Genomic DNA, 13,993 nt, shown 5'->3' on the forward strand with positions numbered 1-13,993 from the left:
TATGACTGTTTAAAATTAAAATGAAATATAGAATATTTAATTCCAAATTTTAAAAACGTTCGAATGTACTCATGAGATCAAAGACACGATACCATTTCTTTAGAAGCAAAATATCTTGTAAACACATAGTATATAGGTTCAATGGCATTAAATAAATGTCAGAAGTATGGTTAGTGTAAACATGGAGGAAAATAAATACAAAAAAAAAGAGGTATGAGTTGCATGTATATTTATCTATTGTTAACTCTAGAACTCATGTAATAAGCCAAATTTTACAAATGTTGATGGAACTTTTAAAAATATCTAATTTAATGAAGATATCTTTTAGTAATATTATCTCAAGCAACAAGAATTAAAAAATAACCAAAGGGAGAGGTATTAATTAACGGTGGAAAATGTACTTAATCTTCCTTTCATATTGAAAGATTTATATTTCATAATGAGAAATTTCAACGATCTTTCTGAAAATTAGACGCTCCTCAAAGATTAAAAAAAATTTAGTTCTTATCCGTGCGTCTCTCTTTTTACTTCTTTTTACGAAGTAAAAGTACTACAATCGCAAAAAGTGTCTGGTATCATATTTCAATGAAAATATGCATTTTGTCCGCTCTCGAATCCATTTGAACGATTTTTTTGGGGTGACAACTATACGTATGGACAGACTAAAAAACTCCTTTTGTCCAAAAAGGATTCTAAAAGGAATTTAAAATTGATTCAGAAGGGATTTTCCCCCCCGTGATGATTGTACGTACGTATGTATGTATCTCGCATACCTCAAACACGATTAGCCGTAGACCATTGAAATTTTGTATATGGGACTGTTATAGCATTCAGTTGCGCAATACTTTTTTTTTTTTTTTTTGTTGTTGTTGTTGCGATCGCCTGCACCAAACATATATATATATATATATTATTAAAAGTTAAGTTGTAAGAACAAACGAAAAAAGACCGATTTTGGTCAAAATTTTGCGCATTGTGCTGCAAAATTAAGGAAATTAGAAGATAAATTTTAGTACGCACGCCAAAAAGTTACCAAAAACTGTGGCTCCGTGAAAACTTCAACATAAGCATATTTAGTTGCTATGAAATATGTGAAAGAGGAGGAAAAAAAAAACAATATTTGAATATTTACAAATTAATAAAAAAAGCTATATGCTAAACAAATTAAGTAATTTTTAACACAGTAAAAAAAACAAATCAATTAAACGAGGTAAAATAAAGATAGTAAGTTATATGCTAAACGAATAAAGGAAATTTTAAAACACAGTAAAATACTAATCAATTGATCAAGGTAAAATATAAAAATATTAAAATTAAGAAGCGGTAAATGGTTAATTAGCCCAATTCGAAGTTCACTTTTGGCTTATCAAGGGAAATTTTTAAAAATGAACTTCGAACCAAGCTAACTTCATTACGCGTTTCGCCGAAACAGACAATTGAAACTTTGCGCGACAAATTTTTTAATGAATTAAATTATTTAAATGAATTAACTATGTCAAAAACCTTAGTCTCAATTCTATCTGTTCCAATTTCCCGACGCGTCCGCATATATTGACACATTAAGTGTAAAAAATGGAAAGGCATTCCGATGTATAGAAGAAATAAATAAATAGCGATATGCTATTAGTCAAAATATACAAGAACGTATGGGTTGGACCTGCGAGCTTAAAGAATTAAAACTTTGTAAAGAAACCGTAAATTTTATTTAAATCAAAAAGGAAAAAATAATAAATAAGAACGACAAGTAGCATGGGTCTTGCCAAGACCTAGAAAAACGTTTAGAGAAAAAATTATAAAAATCAGACCTGGTACAAAGCTGTCTTCCTTGGCGACAATTAAACTCGAAAAGGTTGTGCAAACCCCCTAGCGTTTCCATTGCCCTCCAACTTGTCGGGTGACGTAGAAAGGGGGAAAACAACGTCACTGGGCAATAAATAGCCAATGACAAGTGACTGTTCGTTGGCAGCAACCTGGCTCATAGCAAAAAGGGGGTGAAAGGCGTTGAAAAATGTGGAAAAAGTTCAAACTGGCGTCTTGTTATAGTAGTTTGAAGAAAATGGACTGGGTAAAAGTGCAAATGGCTAATTCAACAAAACATTATCTAAAATGGCCTCTAAAGTAAGAAAAATATAGAAAAAATAGTAATTTGTTAATTAAAGTCGTAATTCTTCAAGCTTCCAAGTTGCCAGAAACGAAAATCGCCCGTAAGTTAATAACAGATTCGAATTGGCCATCAAAGTATTTTTTAAACTATTTAAAAATAGCATTAAAAGTATTGTGCCAAATTTTAAGAGGAAAAAAGACGCTGTGACAGAAATTATCTGTACATTTATAAATTAGATCTTCAGATTCAGCTATCCACTTTATACCGTCTCATTGGGCTTTAAGTAAAAAAATTTAATTATCTAACTCAAAAAATCTAAAAATTGGTAAAGCTAATGCCAGCTTTTAGTATTCTTAATTATTTTTTGAGGAATGAGGTTATTTTTCAAAATTGTGACGAAGTATAGTACTTCTTCTTGAAGGAGTTTTGCTGTATTTCAGATTCTTTTAATTCTAAGCAGCTGTGAGTAAATTGTGTTGAGGATGACTCTTTTAGAAATATTTGAATTCCAGTTGGTTAATTTAAGTGTTGAAAAGTTGAATTCTCTTCTTTTGTCATAGACTTTTAAAAAATTGTAATCTATAATATGTAAATCAAGGTAGACTATATTATGTTGCACGGTATTTGTAGTATTAAGATTTAGGCATGAAGGGTAGATATTAACATATATATATATACGTATATATGTAATTATATATATATATATATATATGTATGTATGTATGTATGTAATGTTTTCAGTTATTCCAACACATCGTGGGCGAATGGTGAGGCTATTCCATTACACGTTCTGGCAGATGGTTGACGAAGCTGGGATGATTGAATCACGGAGAAAAATGACGACTCAGGACTTTTCACTTTTAACAGCAAGCATATCTTTATTTTAATTTATAGCAAATGACTTTTCCAGATGAAGTTAATCAAATAACTTATTCAGTAATTGAACTATTAGATAGACTGACTTTAAACTTTAATACGTCATAATGTTCTAACAAAGAAAGAGGAGCATAGCGGAAGCGTTAGCAGGACGAAGGCGAGAAGGCATCTGTCTAGGAGAACTTAATGACGCAGCATTTATATGAGGAGGTTATGTAATAGGTGCGAATGTTGTAGAAGGTACTGGGTTAGGGGACGATCCTGAATTGCTGAAAATTAATTAAAGGTTGCTGGTTCGCAAAGAGCAAAGCCATCGTATTTTTTTTATATTTTACATATATACACCCACCCTCTAAACCGGCTTGGTGAGTTCTGTTCTTTTATTCTTATATATTGGTTAATTGTACATTTTGTGCTTTAAAAATGATTGGATTATGGTGTTCTTATGTTTCAGTTAAGATTTTTATGCTTTTAGTTAATCTATATGCAATAGTTGTTGCAGTATCAAAAATTTTAAAGTTTAAATGGCGCTGGGCCAAACGTCGGCACTAATTGTTTGCATTTGAAGCTCTTAGTAGAATAATGAATTAAGTCCCAGTTGGTGCACCAACTTAAGTGTCTTTTTACCCAGTAGGACCAAAATTTAACTTTTAGTTTGTGCACCGAAATTTTTGTCTTCCTGCTCGTTGGCCGAATTGCTTGCTTTGGCGTAGGAACTTTAATTTTGTTTGTAAGAAAACATTTTTTAACTGTTTTTACCTTTATTTGGTGTTTTAGGTTTTTCTGTATTTTACAGTTTTAATGAGGATGCTTTGAGTTTTTATGTATTTTTGCCTTGCGGCGAAATGAGAACTGAACTGACTGAATGAGAAATACATCTCTAATGAAATTCGAGGAAATAAGTTTAAATAAAGTGCAGCAAAAATATGCATAATTTAATAGGCCGCACAAGAAAGTCGCGTAGTGTCCACATCAGATTTTTTTTTTTTTTTGTATAAATAGGCCCTTTTGCCTCTACATAACATCATACATTTAATTTATTTTTGCCTAATATGTAAAACCTTAAAAGAGTTTGCCAATTTATCTCTATTAGATTTTCATATTTATTTCTTTTCAGGTGTTATTTCAAATAAAAAATATTGGCCGAAAACTGAAGGGAAGTTAAATGATTTCCTCAGCACGGGTCCAATGTGTAGATATGCGGAGGATCTTCTGCTTCTTGTTAAAGTGCTGTCAGATAACGATGAAAGACTCCAACTTGACGAAAAGGTAATTTTAATTACTTGCATTATTTAAATTCAATTCACGAAGCAAAAGAAATAATGCCTCTGTTGTCTCTAAATATTTACTGTAGAGATAATGATTTTAGTAAACGCAAAAAATCTGACCATTATTTTGCATACATTGTAGTTGTTCGTAAAAGAACTTGTAAGGAATTATAAGGTTTTAGTACATGTACTGCCAAAACAAGTACAGGAATTAAAAGGTACTTTTCTCCCTCCTTTCCGCATCCCTTCATGGTGTAACGGTTAGCACACTAGGCGTGTATTGGAGAAATCCAGATTCGAGTCCTGGCGAGGACATTGCTCATTTTTCACGTCTCCCGCAACAAAAAAGTCTAATGAATATGCCTTAAAAAGGTGATGGATAATGATTCTTTGCCACCAATTGTGTCCCCTAATCCTTTATAAGCGGGAATACGTAAGGTCCCTCCTTTCTGCATGCCTTCGTGGTGTAATGGTAGCACACTCGGAGCGTATTACAGAGGTCCAGGTTCAAGTCCCGGAGAGGGCATTGCATATTTCTCCCATCCCTTGTTTCAAAAATAACCTAATGACTCTACAGAATAATCCAAGAACTACCAAAACTACCAAAACGAAAAGAACATTTATTGAATGTTATAAGGCATTTCTTCCACTTCACTAGTGTCCTTCATGGTGTAGCGGTTTTGCACACTGGGCGGGTATCCAGAGGTCTGTGGTTCGATTCCCGGCGAAGGCGTTTGCTATTTTTCATCTTTTCTGCCTCTAAAAAAATCCTAACAAACAAAAATCCTCTACAAGTGGCGCCCGAACTAAAAGGGTTGTGGATGATGATTTTCCGTATCCAGGATTTGACGACTAGGTCCCCTAAAACCCTAGTCGGCCTTTAAAAAGGGGAGTACATAACTATTTCTACCACTTCCCTAGTGTGCCTTCGTGATGTAACGGTAGCACGCTGGCCCGGTATTCCGGAGGTCCGTGGTTCGATTCCCGGCGAAGGCGGTTGCTAATTTTTCATCTCTCTGGCTTCCAAAAAATCCTAATGTCTCTACAATGTAACATAATGAATGTAATCTAAAGTAAAAAGAAAAGAAAGGATGTGGTCAATAGCTCCGTGGCTATTAAATGTATTAGTCAATACTAGGCTTCCAGAGAATTAGGATTTTTTCCCCCAGAGAATTAGGAGAAGGACAACGACGTATGTATAACACTAGTAATGAATTCTTCTCGAAGCCTGGAATGCTCTACAGATGCAAATGTTTCATCTAATGTTATTTCTAGAGATGCTCTAATTTAATTTATTAAAGAATTCATTAAATTAAAAATAAAATATTTGAAAGCCGTCAGTTGCTTCAGAGCAATTAGTAAAAGTAAACTTGAAAGTAAGTGCTATGGCCTCTATATGTAATACATTTAGAAACTTGTCTTAATGCCAAGTCCCAAGTGAGGTTTCATTTACAACTCGCCAAATAAAAGGAAAGTACATATTTTAAATGTTGTTAGTAATGTACAAAACTCAGGTTTAGAGACATTCAGTATTTTCACTTCCTCTGCATACCATTAGTATAAAAAATCTGATATCGACACAACATGACTTCCTTGTAGGGATTATTAAATTATAAAAATTTTTTGCTGCATTTCATTTTAACTTATTTCCTTGAATTTCATTAGAGATATATCTCTCATTCAATTAAGTCAGTTCTTACTTAGCAGAAAAGCAAAATTACATAAAAAGTAAAAACATCTTCATTAAAATTTGCAAAATACAGAAAAACATAAAACACCAAATATAGTTAAAACAGTTTAAAAACATTTACAATTAAAATTAGAGTTTCTACGCGAAAACAAGCAATACGGCGAGCGGGCAAGAAGACAGATTTTTCGGTGCACAAAACTGTCATTTTACTGTTGGTTCCATTAGACAAAAAGACACTGACGTTGGTGTAGAAACTGACTTAATTCACTATTCTGCTGGGTTTCAAATGTAAACAAATGGTGTCTTCGTTTGGCTTAATTCGTCACTTAAAATTTTAAACTGCTGATCATTCTACAACTATTGCATGCAGATTAACTAAAGGCATTAAAGCCTTAACCGGAACATAAAAACCGCATAATTCAGTCATTGAACTGAATACACTTGAAACTGTCATTAGTAAGACCGGAAAGTGTAAAAATAATCAGTATCGTTCTGATAAAAACGTTTTATATTCAATGTTAAATATGAATTTGTAGTTGTGATATTTACCTCACGGAGGAGGTGATATAAAGAATCTTGCATGAAATCATTAAAATTGTGACGCAAAATTGGATTCTGGGTGATTGTCTTGTAGAATCATTAGGACTTTTTGAGAGGCAAGAGAGGTGAAAAATTAACAACCGCCTTCGCCGGGTATCGAACCACGGACCTCTGGAATACCGGTCCAGCGTACAGAACCACTACACCACGAAGGACGCTAGGAAAGTGGGAGAAATAACTTATATACTCCCCTTTTTAAAGGGCGACTAGGGTTTTAGGAGACCTAGTCGCCAAATCCTGGGTGCGGAGAATCATCATCCACAACCCTTTTATAGTTCGGGCGCCACTGTAGAGTCATTAGGATTTTTTGAGAGGCAAGAGAGTTGAAAAATTAACAACCGCCTTCTTCGCCGGGAATCGAACCACGGACCTCTGAAATACCGGCCCAGCGTGCCGAACCACTACGCCACGAAGGACGCTAAGAAAGTGGGAGAAATACCTTATAGTCTTAGGATTAGAAAAAATATGTATTGACACCAATGGACGGTAAGATTTAAGCTAAAAACCTTGATGCTTTGTTTGTAGCTGATACACCTAATAATTTTACTTCTTGTTGCGGAAAGTGCTCATTCTGTGCCAGACATGTGGCACTTTTTGTGACACTACTCTGTTTCCTTCTTTCTGATTCTTTCAATTGTCCCCTTTTTCATTCACCAAAACGCTGACGTGTGAAGAAATTCTCAGAAAGCTGATGTTGGAATTCTTTCTCAAAGCGTAAACGTATATCCTGAAGGCAACAAAGTTCGAAAACGGGCAGCATAGGTGAGGCATGTCTAGTTTATGAACTCTTGGCAGTATTTTCCAAAGCGTAAAAATTGTGCTGTCATGTGTGATTAAAACACAAGAATATGGAAACCGAGCAGCGTCAAAAATGTGCTTCTGATCGTCGATCAGCTGCAGATAAATTTTAGCCAGTTTAATGGCAATTCTCTCCAGGCCTTGTTGTATATCTTCTCCTGTTTAAATATTAAGTAATCATTGTTTAGGATACTAGAAGTTTTTCTCAATATTTTAGTTATTTAATCTTTAAATTAGTGTTAACATTTATTGATAAATTCTATTATTAAAATTACTATTGATAGATTATATTGATATTTATTGATGAATTATACGATCAATTGCATATCCTTCTATAATGTGACCTTAATGGCTTTGTCTCGATGAGAATGCAGAAGGCAGTCTGAAGTTAACAGATCCAGTCATGAAATAGCAGTAGTAAAGGCTGTTAAAGAAGTTTCAGCGTAAGTCGAAATTATTATATTAAGGAACAAATGGACGATAAAAAAAAGTAGAAAATAATGAGTTGAAGTTGCTAACTGAGTCAAAGCAACATATCGCCAGTAGAGATGTGTCATTGTGAGTACGGAAGCAATACATCGCATGAATCGCATGAAATTGTAGAGTGTCCCTTATTTTACATAACAAATTATTTATTTTAAGTTTGGTATCTTTCGTGAACGTCTTATTTTCGCATAGCATTTCCTCACCAGGATGCAAAACGCCGGGTAGGTTGTTAAGTCAGTGTAGTTAACCTTAAAATTGAATTGTTAGTCTAGCACTACATCTTTATTTTTAAATTTATTGTGAAACTATTCTTAAGTTCCAGCGTAAGTCGTCGATGTTGTTGTAAGCACGAAGTACGTGCATTTGTATTCAGAGTTTGACGAATAATAGAGGGTTATTTTACCCTGCTCCTGTGCTGGTACTCTTTTACGCTTGTGCGAGAAGTCGCCAGGAAGTTAGTGAAATCCATTTAACTTTATAATAGCAAAGAAGGTGAGATCTCACAAAATGAGTTGAAAGGTTTTCTGATAGTAGTGTTTACGTTCCACATTAAATCATAGTTAAAGTCTATTAGCAGTGAGTATCGATTTGCATTTCTCTGTTCATAAAAAAAAAAAAAAAAAAAAAATCTTATTGGAGATGAGAAATGGGTTCTTTAGACTTCTGTCACTCGATAAGGACGTGACGGAGCTCAAAAGAAAATTCTTGTAGAAATAGTACTGGAATTACATCTAAAGAACTTCAACTTTACATGCGGTGGGATACTGAAGACGCATTTTATTTTAAACTGTTAAAACAATAGCCAAACCATTATATATATTTTTGCCACAAGTTAGATAATTTGAAACATAATTTAAAGAATAGGCGTGGTGTGTTAACGCATAGTTACTTGATAAAAGTTTAATAATAGCAAATTCTTGCTTATCCGAGTTAGAGTACAGGTACTGCTGTCTTAGCTCTATTACCTTGTAGACGTTACTTTAAATTTCTAACAGTTATTTTAAGTTTAAAAATGCTTTACTCTCTATTCTCGTTTCCTATCTACTATTCCCTACCAGAGAGAATACTTAGTATCGCGTTTTATGCAAATGAGTTGGAAGGAGTATTTAAGGAAGATTCACCTTACTTCGAAAGAGGGGGAGCTTGAGTCCTTAGTGGCGCGTGTTTGCCGTATGGTTACTTCGTTCTAGAATCTATTGCCGTATTGTACGTGCCTGTTGGTAATCGCGGGCTAGGTTAAATCAAGGGCCAGCTATATTAGGTATTTGTGTCCAGCTTCGGCTAAGTGTGTTTAGTTTAGTATTAGATTATTTTGATATCCTGATTTAAAAACTCACGTAGAGGCTTTCCTGTAAGCCCGAGAAGGGGGCCATCTGTTATTATTTCTTTGAGTGAATAAAAGGATATTTTAACCCTTCTCTAGACTCTGTGGTTAAATACTCGAACTCCGTGATAAGTCTCTACTTAGTTCACTAAGTTCCTCTAGGTTTAACACAGACAAGGTACTGAGGAACCTTATAACCTGTTTAGATGACTTCCTTATTATGAAGTCTAAATTTAGTAAATGAATGTTTTGCCACTAAACCGAAAACATCCTTCAAAAAAGGGAATTTAAACTTTGCATAAAAGATGGGAAGAAATTATTTACTAGTCAAAACTAATAAAGATATTTTGCCATGCGTTATGCTTCATGTTACGAGGCATTCCTGCTCCGTAACATGAAAACTTAGATTCAATTCCTGACTAAATGCATTTATATATATATATATATATATATATATAAAACATTCAAAGACAAAATAACTAAGCTTTTTTTAAATTTGCTATGCTGTTTATTATATTTCAGCTTATTGATTTAATATGTTGTTCGTTAGGTCTGCAGTATGATATGTAATAGTTATAAATATCATAAAACGTGATAACTCCAATTCCATTCAATGTATGGAAATGTGATTAAAAATTCGATAATAGTTTCCAAAAGAGAACTAATATATTAATCTAATATAATATAATAATATAACTAATATAATAATATCCCATTATTAGCCTTTTTTTTTTATTATTTTTTTTTTATTTCAGGTGAATTTCCGCAACTTGAAAGTGTATTACATGGAAGAAGTGCCTGGATATCTGAATTCCGCTATTTGGCCAATTAAAGCAGCCATCAGAAAGGTTAATGCACGATATTCTTTTGAAGCCTTATTTCATATCTCTTTGTTACTCTTCCCAACTTGAAAGTTGTTGTTTTGAATTTTTGTTCTTTTAAGGGTCTTCAGAGTTATACGCAGTATAACATGTAAAACCATGGTTCCCTACCAAAGGAGTACAATTGCGCTAAGCTGAAAACATAATATTTGAACTTCAACTGTCTTCACCTCACGTACTTTCTCTCCGTCGGAAGGATTCCACTGAGGAATTATACAGTTCACATTTTCTGCTTAGCGTAGCCGCAAAGGGAAGAATTTAAATTTCACAACAAAAGTCGTATATTATTTTATTGAAATTTTAAAATGAAAAATGGATGTTGGACTATATAATTGTATACGTATAGTACAAGAGTGAGTAGGTAAAATGCAGTACAAGAGTGAGTATAAGTACAAGAGTGAGTACTTGTATAGTACAAGAGTGAGTAGGTAAAATTAAATTCCCTTTTTTGAAGGATGTTGTTTTTGAAGGATGTTAGTACAAATTAATGAACTATGTAAGGTTTATCCTAAGTTTTTAACAATTATCTTTAGTTAATGCTACTTTCCTGTCTCTTCTAATTTCAACTTACAAATTTCCTGCCAGAGTGTGTTTTTAAGAATCGCGGTTAATGCAAATGAAGGAAGAGTGGTACTTTAGTCGAAGTTCTACTGACTTCGTTAGAGAGCCAGAGATTCTGACTAGCGCGCGTTTGCCTTTTGGATACACTCTCTCTAAGCTATTACTACACTCGGCCGTATTTCAGGCCCTTGATAGCTTCGCCGTTTAGTTAATATTTAGAGGCTGACTCCTGCAGAATTTTGATAGCTTCGCCTATATCTTTTAGTTAAGTTTGATTTTCTTAGTACTTTTGAGTTCAAGCCCAAGTGGAGGCTTTTCTGTACGTCCTGAAAAAAGGGCCATCTGTTAATCCTTATTTTGAGCAATAAATGGTAATTAACTCTTCTTGAGTTTACGTTTCTGTTTTCTGAGCTAAAGCGATTATCCCCTCACGAGTTCTCGAGGTTTCACACACATAGCTGTAAATCCAAGATTAGAACCCTATAACTGTGTGTACTAAAATGTACTATACAGTACCAAGCTGTATAGTACAAGAGTAAGTAGGTAAAATGTACATAATTGTTAAAATTTAAGATCATGAAATACATTACCCTTTAAATTGTCCAGAAAAGGTGTTTCCCAACGCTATATTTGCGTTTGGAGAAGATTTAAGACACGTGTCTGGTAAGTTCTTAAGAATAGAATGTTCTTAACGCTGACGATATCATCTGATATTAGAAGAAAAAATTTTCTTTCTCTTAATTACGAAAGAGTAGAGTAAAGTATAGTTTGAGGTCTGGGAACTGTGACTTTGTTATCATTTACTTGTTGCTATAGCAATGCTTTTCAAACAGCTTTGATTCTCAACTTAATAAAAGTATTTAAAATTTCCAGTCCAGACTTCTGTAACAAATAGATTTCTGCATGCTCTTAATACATAGCAGTTATGCTATACCTCATAGATTCAAGTATAACTAAAAAATTTATTTGTATCTTCTGTGATTAACAAGAAATTTCATGAAACCAACTACTGACAAAATAAGTAAAGGAAAAACATCTGAATGCTTTCAGATTTTATATTACACCAAAAAGGCATTTTTTCCAGTTACACATTCATACACGTTTCGAGAGCACCCCTGTGAACTAAAAAAATTTAAAAATAGAGTATCTTTAGAATTTCCGATAGATAGTCTCACCCGCTGGTCATAAAAATATTTTATTCCGTATCGTGTGTTGCCACTGCTCTCTTTGGAATCATTGAGTCTCTTAAACCAAAACTTCGTTAAAGTTTAAAATATATGAAACATATAATAAAACAAATTCGAACCGCCAATTCCCTATATTCGAGTGAAGGACTACACTATTCAAAATTTGATAGCTCTAGGTATCGTTGTTTTTCACAATGCGAGAAATATACGTACATTCATGCAGATTCTTCATTATTTAACTTACTTCATTATTAAATGTAATACAGGACGATAATGGGGAGAATTTTAAAAGTGATACAATCGTTTATAGTGATTCGACGCAAAATGCCGTTTCGAGACTAACAATCCTTTCGGGGTTAACGCCCCTTTGGGCTCATGAAGTAATGACGGCAAAAATTCCAATGCCGAGTGATACTTTTTTTTTAATTTTCTGCTTAATAAGAAAGCTCATATATTAAAGAAAGATACGGAGTAGGTTTCCAAACTTTGTTTTTTTTTTGGTATATAATGTAAATTTCAATTAAAAACTATGTTCGATAATTTCTGTTTAATTATATACTTAACATTAAAATGAGTACATAGTTTTGTGCTAGTACTTCGTTTTGGCAAATCTTCTTTTTTTAAATGTTAAAGTAAATCCTTAACTGTAAAGCTTTTCGCGAAATTATTACTGTAAACCTAAATTGCTAAAGTCGCGAATTTCCGTTAATTATACTAATTACAGGTATCTTAATTTCAGGCTGCCAGTCATTTCGAAAATGAATATGGGATCACTGCTACAAAAGTTGACATCCAAGAGTTAGCATACGGCTTCAACATCTGGGAAAGTAAGTTACTGGAAATTGGATCACCTTCAATGGACAGTATGCTGTCCGGCGAAGATGCCAAAGATTCGAACATCAGTTTAACCATGGAGCTCATTAAAAGCTTCTTTCGATATTCAGACCATACTTGGCCAGCCATCTATTTCGCAATGGTCGATATGAGGGAAAAAAATAAATTCTATTACGAATGCTTGGAGAAATTCAGTGCCCTGAAAACGAAATTCGAGGAGCTTCTACAGGATGATGCCATATTTTTGTTACCTACTCATCCAGAACCGCCACCACATTACCTTCTTACTATTCCTAAATACCCTAACATTGTGTACACCTGCATTTTTAATATCTTAGGCTATCCATCGACACAAATTCCGACAGGATTACACGAAGGAATACCCATTGGTATCCAGGCCGTCAGCAGACGATTCCAAGATCATTTGACCATCGCAACAGCGGTCGAATTAGATAAAGTTTTCAATGGGTGGGTATGCCCATGTCCCATCAGTGTTTAATAAATACTGTTTATTTTCGAACTTTGTAAAAAATAGCAAAATTTGAGAAAGTTCTTTCCAATGGTTCAGATTTGAATGACAACTTGCTTTTTTCCCTCCAGTGGAGTCTGTCATTTTTCCATCCAGTGGAGTCTGTCATTATATTATGAGAAAACGGTTTTTTTATAATGGGATGTTGAACAGTGTATAAAATTCCAAATGCTGTGTTAGATTTTTGTATTTTACTCTATTATTTAACGAAAAAAATTAAAATGTCTTATTAATCATTTGTGTAAAATATTAAAGGATTTGAATAAAATACTTGTCCTGCTACATTTGTTTTCCTTGAGCTTTAAATATGTTTCAAAACTGTTGGATGATTATAATCAATTTTTAATTGGTAACATTCTCCAGCAAATATAAAATAAGCTAAGTTTGTAACTAAATGAAATTCAGTATTAGGTCGCAAATTTTTGTTAGATTGCCTCACCTATGCTACCAGAACGCCCTTTGTTATCCATGCTACCTGTGAAATTTATTGCAGACGATACAAGATCTTTAGTTCATCTCATACTCAATCCGACATAATGCGAGTTTTTATAACGCTGTTATTCCAACTTCTTATAAAAGCTTTTATCTTTTTCGCGTAGATTGACAACTTGCCAGTTTCTAATATGTTAGCATTCACCTGTCTTAATATCTTCGTTTCAAACTATTAAGTATCTATGTGGTGTAATTTAACACATCGCGTAAACACAAAATCACAAAAGTCCTTACTGGTCTTTATTTTCGCAACCGTTGATGGTATATATGCATATGCTTCTAATAGTAAATTCGCTTGGGTACCAAGTTCGCTTGGGATCTTGCGACAAACTGACCACTTGGCCAGGACATGTGCTCATGCAC

The 13,993-nt window shown here is 33.7% G+C and overlaps 1 protein-coding gene across 2 annotated transcripts in view; it reads left to right on the forward strand.

Moving 5' to 3' along the window:
- LOC118204085 (fatty-acid amide hydrolase 2-like) overlaps positions 1–13,422 on the forward strand; it is a 37,230-nt gene extending 23,808 nt beyond the window's left edge. For both annotated transcript variants that reach the window (XM_085820428.1, XM_085820435.1), the window contains 3 exons: positions 4,098–4,249; positions 9,902–9,994; positions 12,515–13,422. In XM_085820428.1, coding sequence (XP_085676554.1) covers positions 4,098–4,249; positions 9,902–9,994; positions 12,515–13,108 — 839 coding nt within the window. In that variant the 3' untranslated portion in view covers positions 13,109–13,422. The remainder of the gene's footprint in view (positions 1–4,097; positions 4,250–9,901; positions 9,995–12,514) is intronic.
- Positions 13,423–13,993: the final 571 nt, after the last annotated feature.

This window comes from Stegodyphus dumicola, chromosome 1 (assembly GCF_044657685.1).
Source record: "Stegodyphus dumicola isolate Sdum_Otavi_A_Nest chromosome 1, ASM4465768v1".
In the NCBI taxonomy this organism is placed as follows: domain Eukaryota; kingdom Metazoa; phylum Arthropoda; class Arachnida; order Araneae; family Eresidae; genus Stegodyphus; species Stegodyphus dumicola.